At 44.3% G+C, this 23984-nt stretch overlaps 1 protein-coding gene across 1 annotated transcript in view; it reads left to right on the top strand.

Annotated features, from left to right (window-relative positions):
- Window positions 1-3318: 3318 nt before the first annotated feature.
- The window catches only part of SHC3 (SHC adaptor protein 3), a 216723-nt gene continuing 196057 nt past the window's right edge, over window positions 3319-23984 (top strand). Inside the window, exon 1 of the mRNA XM_079109199.1 lies at window positions 3319-4622. Within this exon, the coding sequence (XP_078965325.1) occupies window positions 4143-4622 (480 nt within the window). The 5' untranslated portion in view covers window positions 3319-4142. The remainder of the gene's footprint in view (window positions 4623-23984) is intronic.

Genomic DNA, 23984 nt, shown 5'->3' with positions numbered 1-23984 from the left:
TGAGAGGTTTTACTTATGGCAGAGCTAGTGGGAGATTAATAATGTTTTGCCTAGCTGTGTGACCTCCCAAAGTAATGATTTTAAGCCAACTAAGAGCAAGTGAGGCTAGAGGGCTTATTTAGGTTTTTCCTTGGTAACACAATAATGGATAATCACCACCTGCAAAGAAGAGGGCTCAGCAGGTATCTCATACAGACTCTCTAAATGAGGAAAATGCAAGGTCACAAGCAAGGTTTTGGAGTCAGACCACTCTACCAGTTACTAAGTTGGCATATTTTGTAAGCCCTCTGACCATTGGCTTCTTTTCATACAAAATAAGATCCTCAAGTTTGAGCCTGAACCCTGACTGTCCAGCTCTGGGCATTTCTATGTGGGAGACCCCATTCCTATGCATCCAGCACCTCGTCTTTCCCTGCACTCTTCATCCTGATGGATAAGGTTCAACTCAGCCTGCAAATTCAGATCAGAAATGTGGGCTTCACTTTTCTTTCTTCTCAGTAGAAGAAGGTGGGCTGCGGGTTACGAGGGGCTAGCAGCCTCACTGTTAGCACCTTCAGGGGGCCTCAGTGGCAGGGTGCTTTCTTCTGTGTTATCAGACTGTCTTGGTCTGTTTTCTGTTGCTAATAACACAGTCTCACAGACTGGGTGAGTTATTAAAAGAGAAAGATTTATTTTGGCTCCAGTTTTGGCCCAAGGTCAAGGGCCTGCATCTGGTAAGCTTTCTTCCTGGCAGTTTCCTGAGGTGGCATAGGGCTTAACGTGGCAAGAGTCAGGAAGCATGTGTGTGTGTGTGTGTGTGTGTGTGTGTGTGTGTGTGTGTGTGTGTGTGTGTGTGTGAGAGAGAGAGAGATCCTCTGGTCTCTCTTCCTTTTCTTATAAAGTCACCGGAATTCAATCATGGAGGCTCGGCCCTGCTGATTTTATTTAACCCAAATCACCTCCCAAACAGTCCATCTCTAAGCACTATGGTTGGATTCAGTTTCCACTCTCTTAATACCTTATAATGAGGATTAGATTTCAACATCAGTTTTTAGAAAAGACAAATCATATATAAGTCATAGTACAGATGAAAATTGCATCTAAATTTAGCATTACCTACCCTAGTAGTCTCCTTCTCATCTCTAGGTTGTTGCAGATTGATAAACTAGATACTGAGGCTTTGGGGAACAGAGCCTAAAATAAGAATTCACAGCTCCCCAGGGGAGCAAGGGCTCCCCTGGGCATGAGTTACCTCAGCTCTCTTCATGGGCTGGGCAGCTCTATTCTGATGTTGAGACCTTTGGCTTTCTGTGGTGCTGGAGATTGAAGCTGGGAGCGATTTGCACTGAGATAAAAACCCCAACCCTCTAAAAATCTTATTTTGATTCAGGGTTCCACTAAATTGCCCAGGTTGACCTTGAACTTACAATCCTTCTGCCTCAGCTTCCTGAGTAGCTGGGATTACAGACCTATGCCAGGTTCCTTTGGGTTTTTCTTTCCTGCTTTTCTCCTATATTCCAAAATGTCGATACCATTTTGCGTAAGTGTGGATTCACTGCACGATTATGATTTTGGAACATTAATCATCATCTTTGAGTCTATATCCTGTAATATGCAGCAACTTTATACTGCTATTTATGTTTTTAAATAACCCATTTCCCTCTACTGGCCTCATCATAATAAAAGAACTCAAAAGACCCCTGTTGGCTAAAGGGTTAATTCGGTAGCATTGGGTTTTTTCTTGCCTTGGAGACTGTAGCATGCACAGATGTTCTCTATTCCCTTATCAAAAAGAGAATCAAGGGAGGGGAACCTAGGTTTTGAATGTGCGTTCAACGTACATTCATAATAAAAGCTGAACCGAAAGGCACATTCATGCTGCTCCTTGATGTAACCGAACTGGTGAATGAAACTTTGGGGCAGAGCTCACCTCCAAGAGAGTGGTCTTATTCACACTGAGACCTGACCCGTTGATCTTGAATTTCCTTGAAACGCTAGTTTTTCCTTTCTCCATGAACAGCTGTCCTTTTCCTCCCAGCATCTTTGTAATCGAGCTGGGTGGTATTTTTTTCCCCCTTCTTTCTTTTTTTCCCACACTGCCGTTGGATAAAAGATCCCGCCCTTGATTGAAATGGAATCTTCCACTATTGAGCGAGCCTTTGTTGAATGAGTCATCCGCGCGGCCGCTCATTGGCTGAGGCCTCCGGAGCCCAGGGGATTGCCTGGCACCGGCTGCAAGGCCCGGCTTCATTCACAGAAACGCTGGCTCGCTCGCTAGCCCTTTCATTCACACAAACAGCATTTCATTCACATTTTGGTGTTTTTGTCTGCTTCTAATGAAGATCACGGTTTGGGAATGATAGGGCTGTCTTGCTTCCGATTTGAGGGAGACTCTGATAACCATCAAAATCATCTCTGGGGTGTGCATTTGCTGTTGCTATGCAAGAGAGGGGAAGAGAAAAAATGAGTGCCGAGTGGCTGTTCTGCTAGGGCTGCGGCGCTGGAGGAGAGCTGTGGGGACGCGTTTCCTGCGCCGGGACTGCGCGGCTTCTCCGCGCTCCTGCGTCCTCGGAACCCGCCTCACCCGCGCGCCCGCCATGAGTGGCGCTCCTTAAACCTTGCTCCACAAGAAACGCGGGACCTCATGTGCCACACATGTGCAGTTCTAGGCGGGAGAAGGCTCAGGGTGACCTGAGCGTGAGCCAGAGGTGAATTCATTTGCTCGCACCGAAGTTGCCGGGAACTTTCAGTGTTTCACGGTGGGGCAGGTTATCTTAATGCATGAGGCCGACTTGCAGAGGCTACCGGGGAAGGGGACAGTGGGTCTCAGAGTGTAGGGCAGACCTGGAGGATGCCAACGTCCTGTTCTCCTAACTGGGAGGAAGAAGGCCTGTACATTTCTTTGCAAGCCTGAGCCCGATTCCTGAAAACAAGGCTCACCCCCCACCCCCTTGTGGATTTGATGTGCAGCTGAATTTTTTCCTCCTGACTGCCGGGCTGCAGGCAGCAACTGAAGGGACATTGTAATGCATTGGTAGCATTTCTCAGGCATTTTTCCAGGGCTTAAACACATTCAGTTGGAATAAAACTTGAAACGCATCCCCCCTTTTTTTGGAATGGATTTCTGGAGCCTGTTGCCACTCATCGAAGAAGCATTTCTTTTTTGGAAGTAAATTTTCAACTTAACCCTGGCTGAGAAAGACTGCTGTAAATTAGCAGGGAAGACCCCTTGAGCACACTGTGCAGAAGTTCATATGCAGATTTTTTTTTTTTTTTTTTTTTTTGAGGAACTGCATTGCCACAAAGAGTCATCATGGCTGCTCTGTTGATTTGAAAAGAAAGAGGAAAACCCAGGAAATTGGCATCTTATGTTCACCTGGGGGTGAATATTCCTTTTTGTTTTCTTTTAAAAAATTCTTACTGCTTTCCTAGTCAGAATTCATCAGGATTCGCTGAAGACTTGTTCTTAAAAAGCCTTCGTCACATCTTAAGGCATCGCCGTCATACACTTTTAGGGCTCACATAAATGAGCTAAGCAGGGAAGAGAAAAACCTAACGTGGAATAATGGGTTTTCGAAAGTTCATTTGATCATTTGAAGAAATTGGATTTACCTTTGGCACAATTGCGGAACGGGGGGTTGGGGAAGTGAAAAAGCAAAGGTTGGAAGGAAAAATCTGGGAAGGTAGAAAAGGGAAATTTGAGAATTGATTGGCTCCAGTTGCTGTCAGCGGGTGGATGTCGTTTTTTGCTTCTTTTTTTTTTTTTCCTTTTTTTTTTTTTTTCTTCTTCTACAGGAAGTGATTTGCAGTGCTCACCGAGCCTTTGTTGAGAAGGGTCTCCTCTCAGAGTGAGTCATGCTTTTGCTGTGAGCAGCCCCAAGCAGCTGGGCTCTCCATCACAAGCAACTATGACTTTTGCAAAGCAAACGTTCAACCCCAAGCAGCGGTCTCCCGGGCCGGGGCTGCGCGGCCGCTGCTGTGCTGGCTTTTAATGGTGGGAGTGCATCGTCCTCTGACTCTGCTCTTCCTCTCCAGAAGGCTGTCCTGGGACCCCAGCTCTCCGTCCCGCTCCGGGGCCAGCGGCTCGCCTGCTATGCGCGGCAGCCCGCGCGGGGGCCGGCACCAGCAGCGCCCGGGCGGATGCGGCGAGCCCACGGAGGGGCATGCTTCCACGCACCAAGTACAACCGCTTCAGGAATGACTCGGTGACATCGGTCGATGACCTTCTCCACAGCCTGTCGGTGAGCGGCGGAGGCGGCAAGGTCTCCGCGGCGCGCGCGACCCCGGAGGCGGCCCCCTATCTGGTGTCCGGCGAAGCCCTGCGCAAGGCGCCCGACGATGGGCCCGGCAGCCTGGGCCACCTGCTTCACAAGGTGTCCCACCTGAAACTCTCCAGCTCCGGCCTCCGCGGCCTGTCGTCGGCCGCCCGGGAGCGGGCGGGCGCGCGGCTCTCGGGCAGCTGCAGCGCGCCCAGCCTGGCCGCCCCGGACGGCAGCGCGCCCCCGGCGCCCCGCGCCCCGGCCGTGAGCATGAGCACCGCCAAGAAGGGCCGGCCCGGCGACGAGCCGCTGCCCAGGCCCCCGCGGGGGGCGCCGCACGCCAGCGACCAGGTGTTGGGACCCGGAGTCACCTATGTGGTCAAGGTGGGTACTGGCGCGGGCCGTCCGGGTGGGGGTCCTGGAGGCCGGGTGGGAGGGCCAACCGAGGTCAGGCCCTTTCCTGAAGCCTCAGGGTGCGGGGAACACCCGCGGCTGTCACGTTAGAGGCGAGGAGATGCGCACTCGTTAGAAATCAGTTAGCTGGGCAGCGGTGAGGAGCGAACTACAAATGCGTCTTCTCCGCATCCATTGGGAAAAGGTTGAAAAATCGCGTGACCTGGCTCTGTCCTGCTTTCCCCTGGGCTCCACCCTGCTGGCATGCCTTTGCCACCTGGCCTCACCAAATGTCTGGCCAGGGCCCCTTTCACCATGGGCGCTTATCCGTGGGACCGGGGGTCTGGCCTACCTAGTGTTTATGAAACACACTTGTTAGACCTGGGCAGTCCCCTACGGGCTGAGAGTTGCACCGAATGTCACTGTTTCTACTGTGTCCTCCCCTGGCGGCGGGGTGGGCGATCTCTTGCCCACCACAGCCACACTCTCCAGTTCCTGGCAGGGTGGGTCAAACGCTGTCTTGCTTTCTGTAAGACGACTTCTACTTTCTTGTGTAGCAAGGTTTTCGTTAGTCTTTCTTTCCATACCCAATGGTTTTGCTTTGCAGCAGAGAAAGGAGAATTTGGGACTCTTTCCCCAGTGCCTGTAGTCTTCCATTTAAATGGGCTCAAAGGGTACGAAGGTGCTGCTGCCTGGAGCCACAGGCTGGAAAGGAGTTTTTCTTCCAATACAGATAATTATAAAAACAGGATGTAGTTAATAGATTTTTTTTTCTTTATGCAAACATGTTGTGATATTTAAGGAGCAAATACTCAGCTCAGTTCAATTAATCTGTCAAATGCTTATTTCCTCCTGCCTGCCAGGCAGTGAGTGGATCAGCAGCTCCAGAGCGGGACAGACTCCCCTGGGCAAGAGGGGAAGAATCCAGCTTATATTGGATCCAAGGCATGGTTTTTTAGTGAAAAAGAAATGAGACACACATTCTGTCCCCACCTGTGTTAATAACATTGGGAAACCAGTGGGACTATCTGGTCTGTAAATACTGGCTGCAGATCCAATTAAAAAATTCAGCAGAACACATCTTCCGGTAAAATGTAGTTTCTTGGCAATTCTGGAACTAAAATTTCCAAATAAACAGATTATTATATGAGTTATCTTTACCTTTATGAGAAGTACTTATAAATCATGTGACCATTGGTGTTTAAAACTGGGCCCCTTCTTGTTCGAGTCTGCATTTTAATCTGACCTGCTTCTTAGCTTCTGAATATGGATTATTATATTTTACCAAAAGGGACATAGATCAGAGTGTAGTATGCACACTTGGTCGAGTACATCTTAAAAGAAAATGAATGTTCTTGTATTGCTTGTTTAAATCATACACCCAGGGGCCAAAACCAAAAAGACAAAACTAAACAAAAAACCCTAACAACTAACTCTGAGGTTACACTGTGACACTAGAGTGTATTAACCACTTCTAGAGTGTTAGTAATTGCTATTTTTTTAAAAGCTTGCATTTGAAATACACAAATATGTCTTGACAGAGCTTTTTATATATGTTGCGTCAAACAGAGAGGGTAGTTTTTAAATTGAGGATAACGTCAAACTGAGGCTTTTGAAGTTTTTCTCTAAAAAGTCTCACTCTGCTTAGGGCTTTGATTCTGCGTTAGGATGAGGGTCGCTGTCCAATTCTAAAGGTCAGCTGTGGCAAAATAATGATGATCATTCTAAAATGAGTCTGCTCTGCTTGACTGTCTTTTGAGTTACCCTCAGTGATGGTACTCCAAGAGTCAGAGGGCTGGCTGGATCTGGAACCTATCTGTGTCCTGTGGGTTGCAGTGACCCAGGGGGCACATAGCATGACTAATGAGTGCTGGGCACTGTTCTGGGTTTGTCCCCCATCATCAGCAGCTGTGAACCACAGGGTCATGTGAATATAAATGCTGGCGTTGTCCCTGCTTTCTTGGACAAGTTCAAAACCACGCAGAAAGAAAAGTCAGACTCTAAAGGACAATTTCATTCCTTGTGTGCATGTTTGATTCAAATTATCACATGGCCCTCTGTTGGTGCACATGTGCAAATTCCCACATTGCCCATGTATGGTTCAACCACCAATTTATTTTATTAAAAAATTGTGAAAATGGAAAAAAAATTAATTTGGTGTTATTTACTGTTTTGTAAATAGTTCTGCTGACATCCTTCCTTTAAATTATTTCTGGTAGATAGAAAGGGGCAATCTTTATCATATGACTGGATATCAATCATAAAGTCTAAAGGCTTAGAGTTTGAGAAAGGACTTGTTATTCTCTTTGATGTAATTTTTTTTTTTTCTAAATTAAGGGAAACCCTGAATGGTTTCTGGTTTTCAGGAAAATTCATATACTGGATCATAATAGATTTTGCTTTTCAGAAATACCTGCTGACAGGTAATATCAGGATATTGCACACAGAATGATAATCAGCAAATAGTTCAACTTGACTTTCTTACATAAGAGAAGGACTGTGAAATACACAAGTCTGGTGGGTTCTGATCATTTAGGAGGCATCAAAGCATTTCAGCAGTAATATTAATTAATGAAGAATCACAATTTAACACTGGAAAAAATTTCTGAGCAACACTAGAATCCAAAGCTCATGGTATGTTTAATCTGTCCTTTGTGCCACCACTGAGTTTGCTGTTTATTAACAGCAAGAGGTTAAGTACTTGAGGAAGGCTCAAGGTTTGTATGCATGTCAGGAAGTTCTCACCAACACCTTTTCACACCTCTGAGTGTACCTACTCTTGCTTTTTTCCTTTTGGTGACAGAGAAAGAACAAGAAAATATGCCTTGGATAGACAGAAAAGAAAAATCCAATGGCAAAGATCAATACATATTTTCATTAAGTTTCTATTTAAAACCTATTTTATATTAGTCTAAAAGACTAATAGAAATACAAAAGAATATTGATTATGGTGCTGCTCACCTTTACATTTTATTGCCCTAAAGCCAAAGCTGGCTAGCATCCCAATCACCTGCAGCTGCTGTTGGATTTTAGTATATTTGAAGGCAATATGTTGGTCCTCAGGTCTGTGCAAGGAAGACTTAGGAAGGAAAGGTAGATGTGATAGTTCGGGGGAGTGAGGGAAGCTAGTTCTTTTTTAAAAAAATGTTTTTAGTTGTAAATGGACACAATACCTTTATCTTATTTATTTTTATGTGGTGCTGAGGCTAGAACCCAGTGCCTCACACGTGCTAGGCAAGTGTTGTGCCACTGAGCTACAGCCCCAGCCCATGGGAACTCATTCTTAAAGAGCCACTAGGCTGATGTAGAAGAATCATAGAAGACAAGTAAGCCTGAGGTTCAAGGCTAGAGCCAGAAGGTGACACTGTATGAGCTGATTTAGGTCAGCCTTTGGCCCCATGGTAGGCCCACAAGAAAGGTGACTCTATGGAGTGTATCACAGACTTAAAAAGGCTCACAGGGGTGAGGTTGCAGCTCACCAGTAGAGCATGTGCGCAGTATGCTCAAAGCCCTGGACTTAGTGACCAGCATCTCACACACACACACACAACAACAACAACAACAAGAAGTGACCACATTTAGAACTGACCCAAGGGCAAATGTCAAAAATCAGGAGGCCTAATTTAAGAGCAAGGGTTTAAGGGCACACTGCTCAGAGCTGTTAATACTATCGCCAACATTTACTGAGCAAGTGGATTATGCCATTCATGAATTTTGGTGACAGCTCTGTCAAACTTAGATAGGTTTTGGTTGGTGGAGTGTTACCCATTACTGAAAATTATGAGCTATTTATAGGAGATCTGAACAATCAGGAAAGGAGTGAATTATTTCCTAGTATTTGAGACTATTTCTCATTTGTGTTTTACCTGTGATGTGTGCAGTATGTTCTGGATAAAGAATATCTACAGTGGAAGGCATTGAGCATAGGAACAGCTCACTGAGTGGGTGGATTTGATCCTAGTTTGTGTGTGTGTGCAATTGCACACTAGAATGGATGTTGACCATTGGGGCATGTGTATATGTAACTGCACTCCAGAATGGACAGAGAGTGTAGGTATATAACTACACTGTGATGTATGTGGATGTGTAATGGCACACCAGAGGGATGGAGTGTGCAGCTGTGTGAAAGGCTACACCCTAACACTTGCAATATGCTTTTGGACCTATAAATTCATGACTGGCTTCCAGTTTGGGTAAAAAACCAAACCACTTTGTTCCCATCGTGATCTCACATCCTCCTCTCCCTACCAAAACTACAGCGCAGCAGTGGCCCACTGAGGTGTGCACCAGACCCTGCCTCCCAGTATTTGGACTGGTGACTTTCAGAACAGTTACAGATGTCACCACTTAAGTCAGGGGCAACTGGGCATCTCTGTTTGGACACTTGACCCCCAACAAGAGTCCAGGGGCCAAAGGCTGTATTTTCATAGTTATAGGCTGTGTTGTGCTGCTCTGTCTCTGTGAGTGGAGTCAGCAAAGAAGTGCCAGGTGTACTTCAAGCTTCCTGCTCTACCTGACATGTCCAGAAGGAGATCATCTGCTGCCCTTGGCCATCTGGCATCTTCTCAGCTCCTGGACTGTGTCTCTGGCTTTATCAGCCTTTAGCTCTTGCCAGGGTAGATGATGGCAGCTTAGTTAGATCTGTGGCTTCTTTGATCCATGTTTTTTTTTTTTTTTTTTTTTTTTTGTACTAGGGATTGAAGCCACATCCCAGCCCTTTTCATATTTCATTTTGAGGCAAGGTCTTGCTAAGTTACTTAGGGCCTCACTAAATTGCTGAGGATGGCTTTGAGCTCTTGATCCTCCTGCCCCAGCCTCCCGAGTTGCTGGGATGACAGAGTTGGGCCATGCTTGGCTGATCCATGGATTCTGGACTCAGAGTTGCCTTGCCCTGCTCCAGAGGTCCTCTGGCAAATCCTACCACCGAGGGGGAAGATTTGAATCTTTAGCTATGATCCCAGGCTCCTGGGAGGAACTGCACTGAAACTTGGAAGCTGCAGAAAAGGAATTTTGATGACGTTGCTTGAGCTGGTGCCTCCCTTGACTATTAGAGTTCCTGGGTTCCTGAAACTCTGGTAGCCATGGGAAGAGTCCAACAGTCTTCAAAGCTGAGGCTTCATGAGAAAACATGTTTTAAGAGCTCATGGTTATAATGTTGCTGACTTTGGACTTGAAATCATGCTGGGGTGTCATCTGAAATGTTTTCCCAAAGCAGAAGGCCCCTCCACAGAGTCCTTCCACCCTTCCAACCATCGTATAGGCAGAAAAAGAAGCAAAAATTCCATCCCAAATTTTAAGTGTTTTAACCAACTCTTCCAACTCCATGGAACTTGGCCTTCACCCAGCCTCACGTGGAGCCGTGCTCTCTGCTGAGGTCATTCTGACAAACTCCATCTGATCAAAGTCCACTAAGTATAATTACTTGGCAGTCTAGAGGGCCCTACTGACAGTATGTTTAATACTATTGATTTTACTTTGCAAATATTAAAAATTTCTACAGCCGACAGTCCAAATGGAAAAAGAAAACCAAAACTAAAAACCAAAACAGGGTTCCAGCTCTGCTGGCAAGAAATAGCCCCCGGGGTTGTTGTTAACAGAGGTTCTGGAAAATCGGGGCTCCTTACGGTTTGCACCAAAGGAGGGATCACTGAAAGCTTTCACAGCTCCATGATTCATGGAAATTGTAACTATTTTAAGTGTTTGGTTGAAAGAGCCAGCTCCTCATGGTGACTTACTGTTCTACCTGGAGATGGGCAAAGTTAAGTTAGTTACGAGGGCTCTGTGCATCCCATTCTTCCCGAGAACATGCATTTTTCTATGACTAAACGGAAAAGTGAATTGCGCAGGCGCGTCTCCAGGACTCGGTGCACCTCCCACCCACTGGTATCTCTCACAAGGTACTTCCGACTGTCAGAAATAGACACCGGCCCATGGCAAGCTCACGGTGTAGTTCCTTCAGGGGCCACTGGGGTGTCCTACGTCAGGTCCCAAAGATCCCTTTTGCTGCCGAGGATTTAGAACATCTCCTTTTGCTTCCTCTTCATCCAAGAGTCTCAATTTGGACCCCTCTAGACTTCCCTAGCCAGAGGCCCCACAGCCAGCTTAGCAGAAGATTGGGGGTGGGGCGCATTTTCAGGAAGCTGGGCAGGGCAGGGGATGGGACATCCTTTTACCTGGAACCCCTCCTGCTCCTACATTCCAAGAAATCTCTGTCTCCCTCTGACTGTCCACATCTTGAAGACTCCTGGATTCTTGGTGGCCACTGGCACGTTCACTCCTGCCTAGGACTGAGTTCTGCAGGGTCTCCTCTGGTTTGAGGGAAGGAGCAACTGCTTTCTAAGTGATTGCTGTTTTCTGAAGAGGGACTGGCTGCACGAGCTAAAGAACTGAGCTGTGCTTTTTTTTCCCTGGAAGTTGCAACTCCAGTAATAGATCATGACCCTGTTTGCAAAGTGACTTATGAACCCAGGTGGGAGAAGAAAATAGTACTCATCAAATGATGGCCACAGGGATGACCCTGATTTCCCAGGGTGGACCCCAGGCACCTCCCTTGTCCCACTCTCTCCAGGTGGCAGGTGGGTGCTGCCACTGTTTACTATCTCGGTTAGGACCCCCACCCCTGCACCAGGTCAGGGTCGTGCTGGATGTGGTGAATGACTGGCTCAGTGGAAGTGAAGCTCCGTGGTGTTGGCCAGTGTTGGTGGGGTGAAGCGCTCCCACTCTGTTGCCAGGAGGAGGCTGGAAGAGATGTGCGGTGGTGCACTTGCAGCGTGGTACCCCACACAGATCCAATGGACTCCATCTCAAGCTGTGGACAACAGCAAAATGCAGCGTCATAACTGGGAAATTCTGAGTGCTGGGTATTTATGATCTTTATTTTTTAATATTATTACATCAGCATCTTCCTAAGTCTCTTCCACACTAAAACCTCTTTCTCTTCTTCTTGCCTCCCCATTAAGCCTCCCTCCTTCCTTTCCGCTGCACTTCTCTAGTTCACATCCACATGCTGTGAAGGCTTTTCCCAATCTGCGGCAGGCTTCCTGGAAAAGGCTCATTGGAGAACCTCCAGGTGGACCCTGTAGCCTCCTCCAATCCTCGGCCGGCTGGGCCTCCCTTCCTGTTGACCCCCAGCCTCTCTCTAGAGGACTCCCAGGCTCTGCCTTGAAGTTTCTTCTTTGGTTCCTGTTCAACCCTCTTGTCTTCTCAGTTTGGTTTCAGGATTGTTCTCGAACTGTCTTCCCCTCTCCGTCTATTCATCTCCCGTGTTCCTCCAACAATTTGTTAATAGATTCTTTAAGTCAACAGGTCTTTATCAAGTTTCCACTCTGGGGGGAGCTGTGTTAGGAGTTGGGGATAAAGTGGTGGTTTGGACACACTTCCTGTCCTTTTGGTGCCAATGCGGGAGGCAGAGGAGAGGAAACGTGAGGGACCAGGTTGGTCCTGGTGACATGAGAATCAAGGTGCCACTCCCAGGAGATGATGTTGAAAGGGAGACTTAAGTGTTGGGTGGAACAATCTGGTAGGTGGGTGCAGTATGTGTGTAGAGGTGTCAGTGCTGGGCATGATAAAGCAGAGGGAGGCTGTGTGGATGGACTGAATAGAACTGGGGAGGAGGGAGGCCAGGTCAGACCTGCTGCCCTCTGGACCAGCAGAGTGGGAAGCCCCCGGAGAGTTTCCAAAGGATGGTTCCATCTTCTTTAAGGAGAACCAACTGGAAAAGATGGAACCAACTGGAAGAGAGTGGAGGTAATCAGGTGATAATTAGGAGAGATGATGGCAGCTGGGGCCAGTGTCACAGGCTAAAGGTGTGCGTGTAGATGGGATCTGCATCCATGACTGGGGGCACTGATTCCTGGGCCTCATACTTGCTGTGTGCCTTGAGCTGAATTGATAGCCATACCCTCCTGCGTCTGTCTCTTGCTAATGTGTCGCTGTTCACCCACTCCCCCAAATCATCCTTGAATTCTTCCCCTCTCCAAGCTCATTTCAGACAGGAAGTTCTCATCTCGACCTCAAAAGCACATCAGACCTGTCTCCTTTTGCTTCCTCTTCTTTCTGACGCATGCCTCACCATTTCTTGCCTTGATTATTGAAACAAACGACTGGTCCTGCCAGATGGTTGCTTTGGGAGAGACTCTTTTTATTAAATTAGAGACGAATGTATGATAGTCTTTCTGAAATGTTTCAAACCATAGACAAACGTACTGAGTGAAAAGAGAGTTTCCCCTCGTTGCCCTTCTCAATGCTGATAATTTTATTCCTCTTGGAGATAATTTGCTACATTTATTTGCTGTTTAAATTTCCAGGGTGTGCATGCACATTCCTGTACACACACACACGCACACACGCACGCACACACAGTCACAACTGTTTCTTTTCCTTTCTTTCACCTTTTCTTATTCCTTTCTGTTATTCAACAAAGCAAAACATTCTGGATGTATTGTTCTGTGACTTCTCTTTTCAGTTATTATGCCTTGGGGAACTTTCAATATTAGTACCTAAAATCTTGCTTCATCATTTTTTTTTTTTTTTTTTTGGTATTCAGTTCACTTTCAAATTATAGTTGGGCTAAAATTTATTCCAACGGTTTCCTGTTAGACACGTAGACAGTTTATCATTTCTTACAATAATACAATAGTGCACATTCTTCTGTATTCATTTTTCCACTTAGGGAAATATTTTTGCCTGTATGCACAATAAGTTTCAGCTCCTATCAGTCTTTTCCTCTCTTATTGCCTTGACTGGGGTCTGGAGAACAATGATGAATTCTATTGATGGAGGTTAATTTCTTGCTTCTGGTTACAAAGTGAAGGATTTTCCTTCTGTACTCAACCATAAAAGAGGAATTCTTCTATTATATATACTTTCACAAGTTAGACATTTTTTGGGAGGGATTCTAGTTTTCATAATCAAAAACATCTGAAATGGTGGTTGAATTTTTAATCATTTTTTATCAGCATCTAGTAAGATAAACGTGCATTTTTTACCTTTTTCTGTTAATGTGGTGCATCATTTATCTTTCTAAAATTCCTGTCTCTCATCTCATCTTTCTCATTTAAATAAAAGCTCTCTGTTTCCACACTTTCAGAGTTTAATACAAATTCCTTACTAGGAGTATGAAAGCTTTTGGTTTGGCCTCATCTTGGTTCTTGAGCCTCATCTCTTATCTCCTGTCCCCTGGTCCTTCAACCACATGGGACAACTTTTCCCCATACTACTTGTACCTCTGGGTTTGGCCCAAACTCTTCCCCTCTGGGGCTCTTTCTCTCCATCCCACCTTGATCTCAGATAATGCTCATTAGCCTTTCAGGCTCAGCCCCAATAAATCTTCCCTGTCTCTGTCATGTGGTTAGTCAAGGACTCATTGCTCAGGGTCTCCACAGATTCACATATTTTCTTTGTAGTTATCACTTGAATCCACTGTACACGAGTGTCTGCTAAATGCTGGCGCCAGGGTCCTGAGAATCTAAGATGAATTAAATGGCATGTGATATTAGGCCATGAATTATATGATATGCTCTGGTCTGTGTGTTTGTGTCCCCCCAATTCTTATGTTGAAATCCTAGCCCTCAGGTGATGGTTTTAGGAGTTCGGGGTCTTTCATAGGTAATTAGATATGAAGCATGAAAGAGATCGGTACCCTTATAAAAGGGAAGGAGGGCTCTCATTCTCTTTTTGCCATGTGAGCACAGCTGTCTGCACGCTTGGAAGAGGGCCTAGACCAGACACTGGATCTGCTGGCACCTTGACTTTGGTTGCCAGCCCCAGGAAATATGAGAAACGTTTGTTGTTAGAACCACCAGTCTACCGTACACCTGCCATAGCAGCCTGAGCCAACTAAGAGATGCTGTAAGGCCATGGATTATGGGAGAGGCGGGCAGCTGGTTGTCTTCAGATGTTTTGAGAATGCCTGAGACAGGCAATATATAAAGAAAAGCGATTTATTGTGGCTCATGGTTCTGGAGACTGGAAAGACCAAGCTTGAGAGGTCACCCTCAGGGAGGGCCTGGTGCTACTTAACTCATGGCGGAGAGCCGGAGGCCAAGCCCTAAGGGTTGTCTTCATTCTGACTATTTGCTCTCATGGTACCTGTGAAGGGGAGAACTAGCCCACTCTTGGTAGATGGCTCTCCCGAGATTTCTGTGCCCATGTCCTCCACACCTTCCCACCGGGTGACACTGGCAGTTAAACTTCGACATGAGTGTCAGAGGGGTCAAACCACAACAGGCAGCTCTCCCTGACAAACAGGCAATGTGTGAGAACAGAGGAATACAGGTGGCTGCAGGGTAGTGGGGAATGTGACAGATCAAAAGTGATTGGTTGAGGCTGGGCATGGTAGCACACGTCTGTAATCCCAGCAGCTCAGGAGGCTGAGACAGGAGGATTGCAAGTTTGAAACCAGCCTCTGCAAAAGCAAGGCACTAAGCAACCCAGTGAGACCCTGTCTCTAAATAAAATACAAACTAGGGCTGGGGATGTGGCTCAGTGGTTGAGTGCCCCTGAGTTCAATCCCTGGTACCAAAAAAAAAAAAAAAGAAAAGTGATTGCTGGAGAAATTCATCTAAGGACTTATTTAGATGTAGAGTAAGACGGGAACTCCAGAGAGCTCATTTTGAACTCTGTGCTCTTTGCAGATTCCTTGATCCTTATTCCTCAAGGGGCATTCATGCCCACCGCAGCCCACCCCAAGCCTTTGCAGGCTGTTCCATCGGATGGGAAGTGTAATTAGCAGACACGTGAATTCAGCACCCCGCCATCCTTCTTCTTTATAGTTAACCCCAGGAGAGTTTCAGTAAGAGGCTCAACTTTAATGAGAGCCACGAGAGATCATTATTATGTTAAAATACTGTACAGCCAGGATGTTTCCAAACAGAAAGCCAAACTCCTTAATGCCTCCACATGGACCCACCTCTAATTAAAGCACATGAATTTATGAAAAGGAAAGGGGGAAATAAATGGACCGACAAATCTTCTTTTATGGGTTCAGTTGTGTACCTTGCCCTGTGGAAGGGATGGTAGGTGGTGAGAGGTGCAGCGTGATTTTCCAAAAAGGAAACAAGGATAAAACAACAACAACAATAAAAACTCTGTGTTTCAAAAGGGGCCAATTTCATGGTAAGAGGTCAGTGGTGGGTTGGAGTTATCAGGAAAGGCCTCAGGGAGGAGGGGAAGAGGCAGGATGTATTTGGAGTCCTGAAAGACTATTCAAATCTAGCTGGGTGGCAGGGTGGAGGGTGCTAGGGCCGGAGAGCTAGTGAGGATCTCTCTGGAGGTCAGAGTGAGAACAGTGTCCGCCGAGGGGTGGGAAAGGCCTGTGATGCAGCCTGGCTTGGTTAGAGGGAAGCCTGGCATGGGTGTCCGTGGTCATTTGCTCCTAAGACGGGCTGCAGGCTCTTAGAGTTGGAATATACACGCCAGGGCTAGAATCGGGCTCAAGTTGCGTCGATGACTGGCAGCTCCTGTGGAAGGGAGTCACCAGTGCATCTCTGGTCGTTGTGCCCATGCTTGCTGAGCTTCCTCTGTCTGGCTGACATGTGCCCTCTGCAGCCCCAAGCTCCTTCCTCACCAGAGGACAGCCTTCAGGGTAGCCGAAAGTGGATTTTTCCTTCGCCTTCTCTTCTCCAAGCCAAACACTGCTCATTCCTTCCATGGTGATTCCACTGTATCTGGGATTCTCTTATCTGTTTATATTCTAGTCTGTGAATTAAATTTAAGAGACCCTACTTGGAGTAAAGAATATGGTGGAATTGCAGTTTTGGCCAGGGTTGGTGTATATTTTATTTTAAGAACTCTGTCCTGTCTGAAGAATATTTCTGGTCTTTAGTTCCTATGTTTGCATGACTGAGATATAACTTCATCTTTAAGATACTGCTCCTCTTTTTTCAAGAAAGGATGATTGGATGATAAAGCTTTCTTTATTTTTAAAAAATCTGCAAGCAGTGGTGATTGGTGATTTCCAAAGTCATGCTTTCTTTTATCAAAGAGCTCACTATAGATTCCTTTCCACCCTCCTCCCTCAGCCCCCACTGCATACCACAGGGCCACTTCATAACTGTGAATTTCTATCCATCAGCCTCTGCCATCAACTGAGAAGGCCAGTTGAATGGTGATTAGAAATTACATCACCCATGAAAGCAAATGTATCACTGTAGAAAAATAGACTACATTCTGGTGCACTTACACCATGGAACGATATGCAGCCATGTAATGAAGTGAATTAGAATCCCATTACAGTTAGTTTGAAGATTTTCAGGAGGCAATGTGAGTTGACAAGAGCTTGATGCAGCAAAGCATGTGCAATATGAATCCATTCTTGTTTCACACGACAAAAATAAATGTATACATCTACAATTATAGTTGGAGACTTCAACAGCCCACTCTTAGCAATTGCTAGGCAGAAAATCAGTGAGGACATATCAAAACTAAAAACAGAATCAACTAACAGGATCTAACAGATACACAGAGAGCATTCCATGAAACCACAGTAGAATAAACATTTCTACACGATCATGACACATTCACTAAAGAACATTCAGAAGGAGCAAGGTTTGTTTCCCACAAATGTTCTTTGCACATGTCCATGACACATTTACCAAAGTATACCACATCTTTGACTGTAAAACAAATTTAACAAATTTAAAACAATGAACATCATACAGTCTGCATACTCTGGACATGATGGAATTGCATTGAAATGGAATTAAATTAGAAATCAATACTAGAAAGACAACAGGAAAGTCTTCAGATGCTTGGGAATTAAATAATATGTCTGTAGGCAATCCATGGACAAAGGAGAAATTTCCAAAGAAATTTTAATAAATGCATAGAATTTAATGGAAACAAAACTAAACATATCAAAATATGTGGGTCACAGCTAAGACAGTGCTAAGAAGGAAATTGACAGCTTCAAATGCTTCCGTCAGAAGAGAGAAAAGTTCTCCAACCAATAATCTAATTGTCTCCAGAAACTAAAGAAGATCAAAAGCCGACTGAATGAAGGACATAACCAACATAAAAGTAGAGATCAATGAAATTAAAAATGGGAAATGAATGGGGAAAAATAAATCAACCCCAAATCTTTTTTTTTAAATCAATAAGATTGAAAAACCTAGCAAGATTCACATAGATAGAAAGACATAAGACACAAATCATTAATAGTGGGAATGAAATAGGGGATATCTCAACAGATTCTGCAACCATTAAAAAGATATTAAGGGAATACTATGAATGTCATTATGCTCATAAATTCAACAACTTAGATGAAGTGGACCAATTCCTTTAAAACCACAAACTATCCCAAATCAACCAAGATGAAAGAGACAACTGGAACAGTTCCACAACCATTAAAGACATCAAATTAGCAATAAGAAAGCTCTACAAAAAGAAGAAGTCCCCAAACCCACAGGGTTTCACTGGAGAATAATGCTAAACATTTAAAGAATTAAAACTCCTTTTACTTAATCTGTTCTAACAAATAGAAGAGGGAACACTTCCCAGTTGATTTTATGCAAGCAGTATTAGTCTGGTACTGCAACCAGATAAGCCAGTACCCAGCCAGGAGGTGGGTGGGGGGGGCAGGGAGAAGAAAGAAAGAAAGAACGAATGAACGAACGAACGAAAGAAAGAAAGAAAGAAGGAAAGAAAGAAGTTACAGAGCAACATCTTTCACAAACTAAAGTACTTAATTTTCAACAAAATATTAGCAAATAAAATCTACTATATATAAAAGGAATTAGATACCATAGCCAAGTAGGATTTATTCCAGGTATTCAAAGAGTTGTCCAGCATTTGAACATCAACCAATAGAATCAGCTGTCTCAATAGGAAAAATCATATGATCATATCAATTAAAGCAGAAAAAGTATTTACCAAGTACAATGCCCATTCATTATAGGGGTCCTCAGCAAACTAAGAGTAAGAAGGACTTCTTCAACTTGGTAAAGAGGACTTACCAAACCATACAGCTAAGAGTGCACCTGACAAGGAAAGACAGAATGCTTTCAAGTTTGGAAACAAGGTGTTGGCTCTCACCATTCTGATTCAACATGGCACTTGAAGTTTTATCCTCTACAATAAAGCATGAAAAAGAAGTACAAGATGCACAGATTGGTTAGTAAGAAATAAATAACATGATTAGTAGAAAATTTTAGAGAATTTGTGATACAATTCCTTTTTAAATTGTATTTGTTCTTATTAGTTACACATGACAGTAGAATTGATTTGACATATTATACATATAAGGAGTATAATTTCCCATTCTTCTGGTTGTACACGTTGTAGAATTACATTAGTCGTGTATTCATACATGCACATAGGAAAGTAATGTCCCATTTCATTCTAGTGTCTTCCCTACTCCCATCCCCCCACTCCCTTCCCTTTATTCCTTTTTGTCTAATCCAAAGTATTTCTAATCTTCCCTACACCCCCCGCCCACAATTGTGATTTAACATTCATATATCAGAGAAAACATTTGGCTTTTGGTTCTTTGGGATTGGCTACAATTCTTAAAAATCTAATAAGTTCAGTAAAGTTGGGATCCAAGAGGCTTACACGAAAGTAATTCCATTTCTGAAGGCTAAAAGTGAACATGTAGAAATACCAGACACACTGGAAAAGGAAAATATTCATATATAAACCCAACACAACATGTATAGGACATACTTCCTGAAAAACTTTTAATGCTGATGAAAGAAATCAAAAAAGATGTAAGTAAGTGAAGACCAGTTCCATGTTGTAAAACTAAGACTTAAGATAGAAAACATATTAATTATCCCCAAATTAAACTATTGTTTTAATTCAATTCCTATCACAATTCCCAAAAGGAACTTTGTAGACATGGAAAATCTTGTTTTAAAATTTATGTAGAAGGCACAGATGCCAGAAGACCTAAAACATTTTAAAATGAAGACTAATGTGAGAAGAAATCACTCTACCTGATAGTGAGACCTATTCTACACTGTAATCCAGCCCCTGCAAGAGGATAGAGGAAGAGACACAGATCAAGGGAACAGCATAAAGAACCCTAAAATAGGTCCGTGCAAATACAGACAGCTGATTGCTGACAAAGATGCCAAAGTCATTCAGCGGAGGAAGGATGGCCTCTTCAACAAATTGTTCAAGAGCAAGCGACCCTGATGGGCAAAAAATAAATCTTAACCCAAACCTCATGCCTTATGTGAAAATCAACTCAAAATGAATCACAGACTGAAATGTAAAATGCAAAATATAAAACCAGTAAAAACACAGGAGGAGATCCTTGAGATTCAGGGCTAGTTCAAGAGTTTGACTGTCCTTAAAAAGACAAAGGGATGAATTGGATCTGATCCAAATTTAAAAAAAAAAACACATATGTTCTACAAAGACCCTGGTGAGTGGAAGAAAAGAAAAACTACCGAGTGAGAGAAAATATTTGCAAACCACATGTCCGACAAAGCAGTAGTATCTAGAATCTAAAAAACTCAAGAAGTCAATCATGAAAACCACATGAAACAATCATAAATAATAAGAGACAGTAATAAGTAATGAACAACAAAAATGGTAGTAAATCAAAAAGAATCTGATTAGCAAATGCACAAAGACCTGAAAGATATTTCACTCAAGGGCAAATAAACACATGAAAATATGTTTAACATCATTAGCCATAAGGAAAATGCAAACTAATGCTACAAAAGTATTATTACATATGCCCAGAAGAATGGTTTAAAAAAATAACAATAGTAGTCCATGGTTGTGGAGAAAATAAGTCATGTGTTACTCATGAGTACATAAAATGACACGGCCACCCTGGACACCGTGTGGCTACTTAGGTGATATCACAGGCCCAATGACATCCAGAATAAAAACATACTGCAGTGTATTCTGTTTTCTGTTGCCAATTTAAGAAGGTACTACACAACAGCTGTAAACAACACTAGTTTATTGTCTTACAGTTCTGAAAGTCAGAGGTCTGAAATCAAGGGCTAAAGTCAAGGGCTGGTTTTCTTGTTTTTTGTTTTTTGCTTTTTTTTGAGGCTCCAGAGGAGAATTCCTCCTGTGTTGCTCAGCTTCTGAGGTTGTGGGCTGCAAGCACTCCTTCAACTGTGACCACGGTACTCCAGACTTTGCTTTCATGATCACGTTGCCCTTCTCTCAACTGTGACCAAGTGTCCTCTGCCTCCCTCTTATAAGGACACTCGCGATAACATTTATGGTCTAGCCTGATGTTCCAGAGAAATCTCTCCTCCTCAAGATCCTTAATCATGGAGTCCTTTCTGTCATAAAATTCACATTTACAGGTCCCAGAGATTGGGACCTCAATATCTTCATCTTACCCCAGGAAATTTCTTAAAAAACTAAAAATGCAACTGCAGCAATTACACTCTTGGGCATTTAGCTAAAGAGTGATACGTCATGTTCATACAAAAACCTTCATGTAGATGTTCATTGCAGCTTTATTCATCACAGCTTCAAATTAAAATGGCAGCGATGTCCTTTGAAGAGAGAATGTTTAAACAGTCATTTCATGGAACACTACTTGGCTATAATAAGAAGTGAATTATTGATACACAGAGCAACCTGGATGACTCTCCGTAGAATCACCCTGAATGAAAACAGCCATTACTCAGTTTATATGCTGCATCACTCCATGTATTTAACTTTCTAGAAATGACAAAATGGTATCAATGAAAAGGAGATAAATGGATGTCAGATATTAAACACAGGGGAACCAGGAGGGAGGTGGGTGTGGCCACAAAGGGACGAGGTGGGGGACCCTCATGGTGATGGAGCTGTTCTCTGTTGTGAATGTGTCATGTCAGTATCCTCACTGTGATATTCTGACATAGTTTTGCAGGATGTTACCATTGAGAAAAACTGGGATCTTTCTGAATTATTTCTCACAACTTCATGTAGATCTTCTCTTATCTCAAAACTCCAAGTTTAATTCAGAAAGTATGTGTGCATGTGTATATACCTCTGTCCTTGCAAAGTTATGGGATCATGGAGAAAGAAAGAAACACACCATACTGGGTATTTGTGTTGCATTACAAATTAACATACAGTAGCTTAACACTTTTGTTAAGTTCCAACTTGGAGTCTTCCATGAGGTTGTCAGATGTCAACTGCATTTGACGACCTGCTGGAGTTGGAGGAGCCATCTCAGGGTGGCCCACTCGCAGAGCTGCCAGTTGGTACTGGCTCTATGCAAGGGACCTCAGTTTCCCCTCAGTTCCTCTGGACTGCTCTACTGGGCTGCTTGGGGGTTCTTACCACATGGGGATGGTCTGCCCCACAGTGAGCGGTGATCAAGGCAGTAATATTTTTTTTACGAGCTAACCTTGGAAGGGACACGTCATAACTTTCACATCCTTCTATTGGACACATTGGTCATTGCCATTCAGCCGGAGAGGGAACTCCATAAAGACAGGAACTAGGAGGCTTCAGATACACACATGGGTAGAGATTCATGGGTTTCAGATTGGAAGGAACCCCACAAAGACCCTGGATGAGAATAAGGATCATCCCCATTGATGAGGAAAAATGAAATTTGAAAGTTTAAGAGAAACAATTTTCATCTACAAAGAGGCAGATGGAATGGGTTACCCAACCTGGGCATGAATTAATTTATTGTGTGGTTATACTGAGTGACCCTCAGACACTGAGTCAAGTTATCCAGAGTTGGGTTGACCCTCAGTAGGGATTTAGGAGGGAAAATCCTAAGGCGAGTGATGGTGGTATGCATGAAGGTGACCCCGTGGAGGGGCAGGGAGATGCTGATTTGTATATGAGATGTGGTTCAGGGGCTGAGATGAGGCCAGAGCCCAAAGCTTTTCCAGCATAACTATTTAGGGTGGTTCAGTGGTGCCCCGATCCAGTTTAGCATGTTGACTGGTGGCTGCAAGACTGTGCTGACATTTCTTTAGGAGATTTAGCATGAAGCAGTCTCAGGAGATCCAGATGATACATATGCGTCCTGTAAAGAGGGTGTTTTTTAACCATGAGTTGGAGAGCAATGGGCCAGAATGAGGGTGCTGAGACCCCCAAGACCAGCTCTGTGGCTCAGCCTTCAGAGATGACTGGTTCTATTCCTGATCATTCCAGGAGGTCCTGGAACGAGTGGTGGTTCATTAGGAGTGAGAAGGGAAGAAGGTTGTGGTCTTAAGGGACAGTGTCACAGGGGACAACACAGGTCACACTTCAGATATGGTCCCATCCAGCTGGATGCAGTGGCATGTGCCTGCAGTCCCAGCTGACCTGGAGGCTGAGGCACGAGCTTCACTTGAGCTCAGGAGTTTGAGGCCAGACTGGATAACATGGTGAGATTCCATCTCAAAACAAAACTAACTATTCCTAGATATGTTCCAATTCAATGACAGGGGTCCAAGAAAAGGCAACAGAGGATGGACCCTCTAACCAGAAACAGAATAGAGACACAGGCTGTTTGCTCTGGCTTCGGCTGCGCAGAGAAGACCTACTCCGGCCATATTGTGGGGGACCATCTTGCTAGTAACCCTTTTATTGGGAGGTTGGAGAAAACCAGTGCTTGTGGGAAGAGAATGAATTTTCTAAGACTCAGCAGCCAGGCTCATGTCAGAGGGAGACTGACTAGATGGTAACTGGACAGGCAGTAGAGGAAGACTGACTGGTCAACTTTACCTCCCTTGCACATTGGCTAGAATGTGGCTTTTGCTGGATATGAATATGCATCTTTGGAATATTTCTTCACTTTCATCCTTTGACTCTGACTGGCAGATACAGTCTATTGTACTGCTGTGATTCTTCAGAAGAAATCCAGCACAGTGGTTTCCTTTTAACCAAACCCCAGTAACACTTCCTCCCTGACTCAGCTTCCTCATCGTAATGAGGCCGATGACACACGCCACCATCTAGTGTTCATAAAGGCTTCCTGGTTCTTTTGATGAACACCTAGATGGCATTTATATTAATACAACTTTCTGTGTGAAATAGAAGATTAGAGAAGAGTTGTCACACTAACTAAAGAAACAGATGTGGGAATAGGATGTAGCTAAATGACTAGTTTCTTCCCTGAATGAACTGGGTGGGAGTTGGGAAAAGTCTGGCAAAGGAGGTAGGAAAACTGAAGTGGGTTGTTGGGTTGGCACCTCTTGCCACACCAGCCCCCTTATTCCCACAGGGCTGTCCTGGGGAAGCCCCTTCCACATGCCTTTGTAGGTGGCTACACAAGATAGATTAGAAAGACTGACGGAGCAGGATTCAGCCTCAGCCATGGTTGCCTGGGCTCTCTGAACACACGGACAACTTCACTTAATTCTGATCTTTCACTTCCTGGGATGATGCTTGCTGTATGGAGATGTACCTGAGTCTCAAGTACCTTATTTATAAAATGGGGTCAGC

This window comes from Sciurus vulgaris, assembly GCF_902686455.1.
Source record: "Sciurus vulgaris genome assembly, chromosome: 13".
Taxonomy (NCBI): domain Eukaryota; kingdom Metazoa; phylum Chordata; class Mammalia; order Rodentia; family Sciuridae; genus Sciurus; species Sciurus vulgaris.
This window is presented reverse-complemented; position numbering and strand designations above follow the sequence as displayed.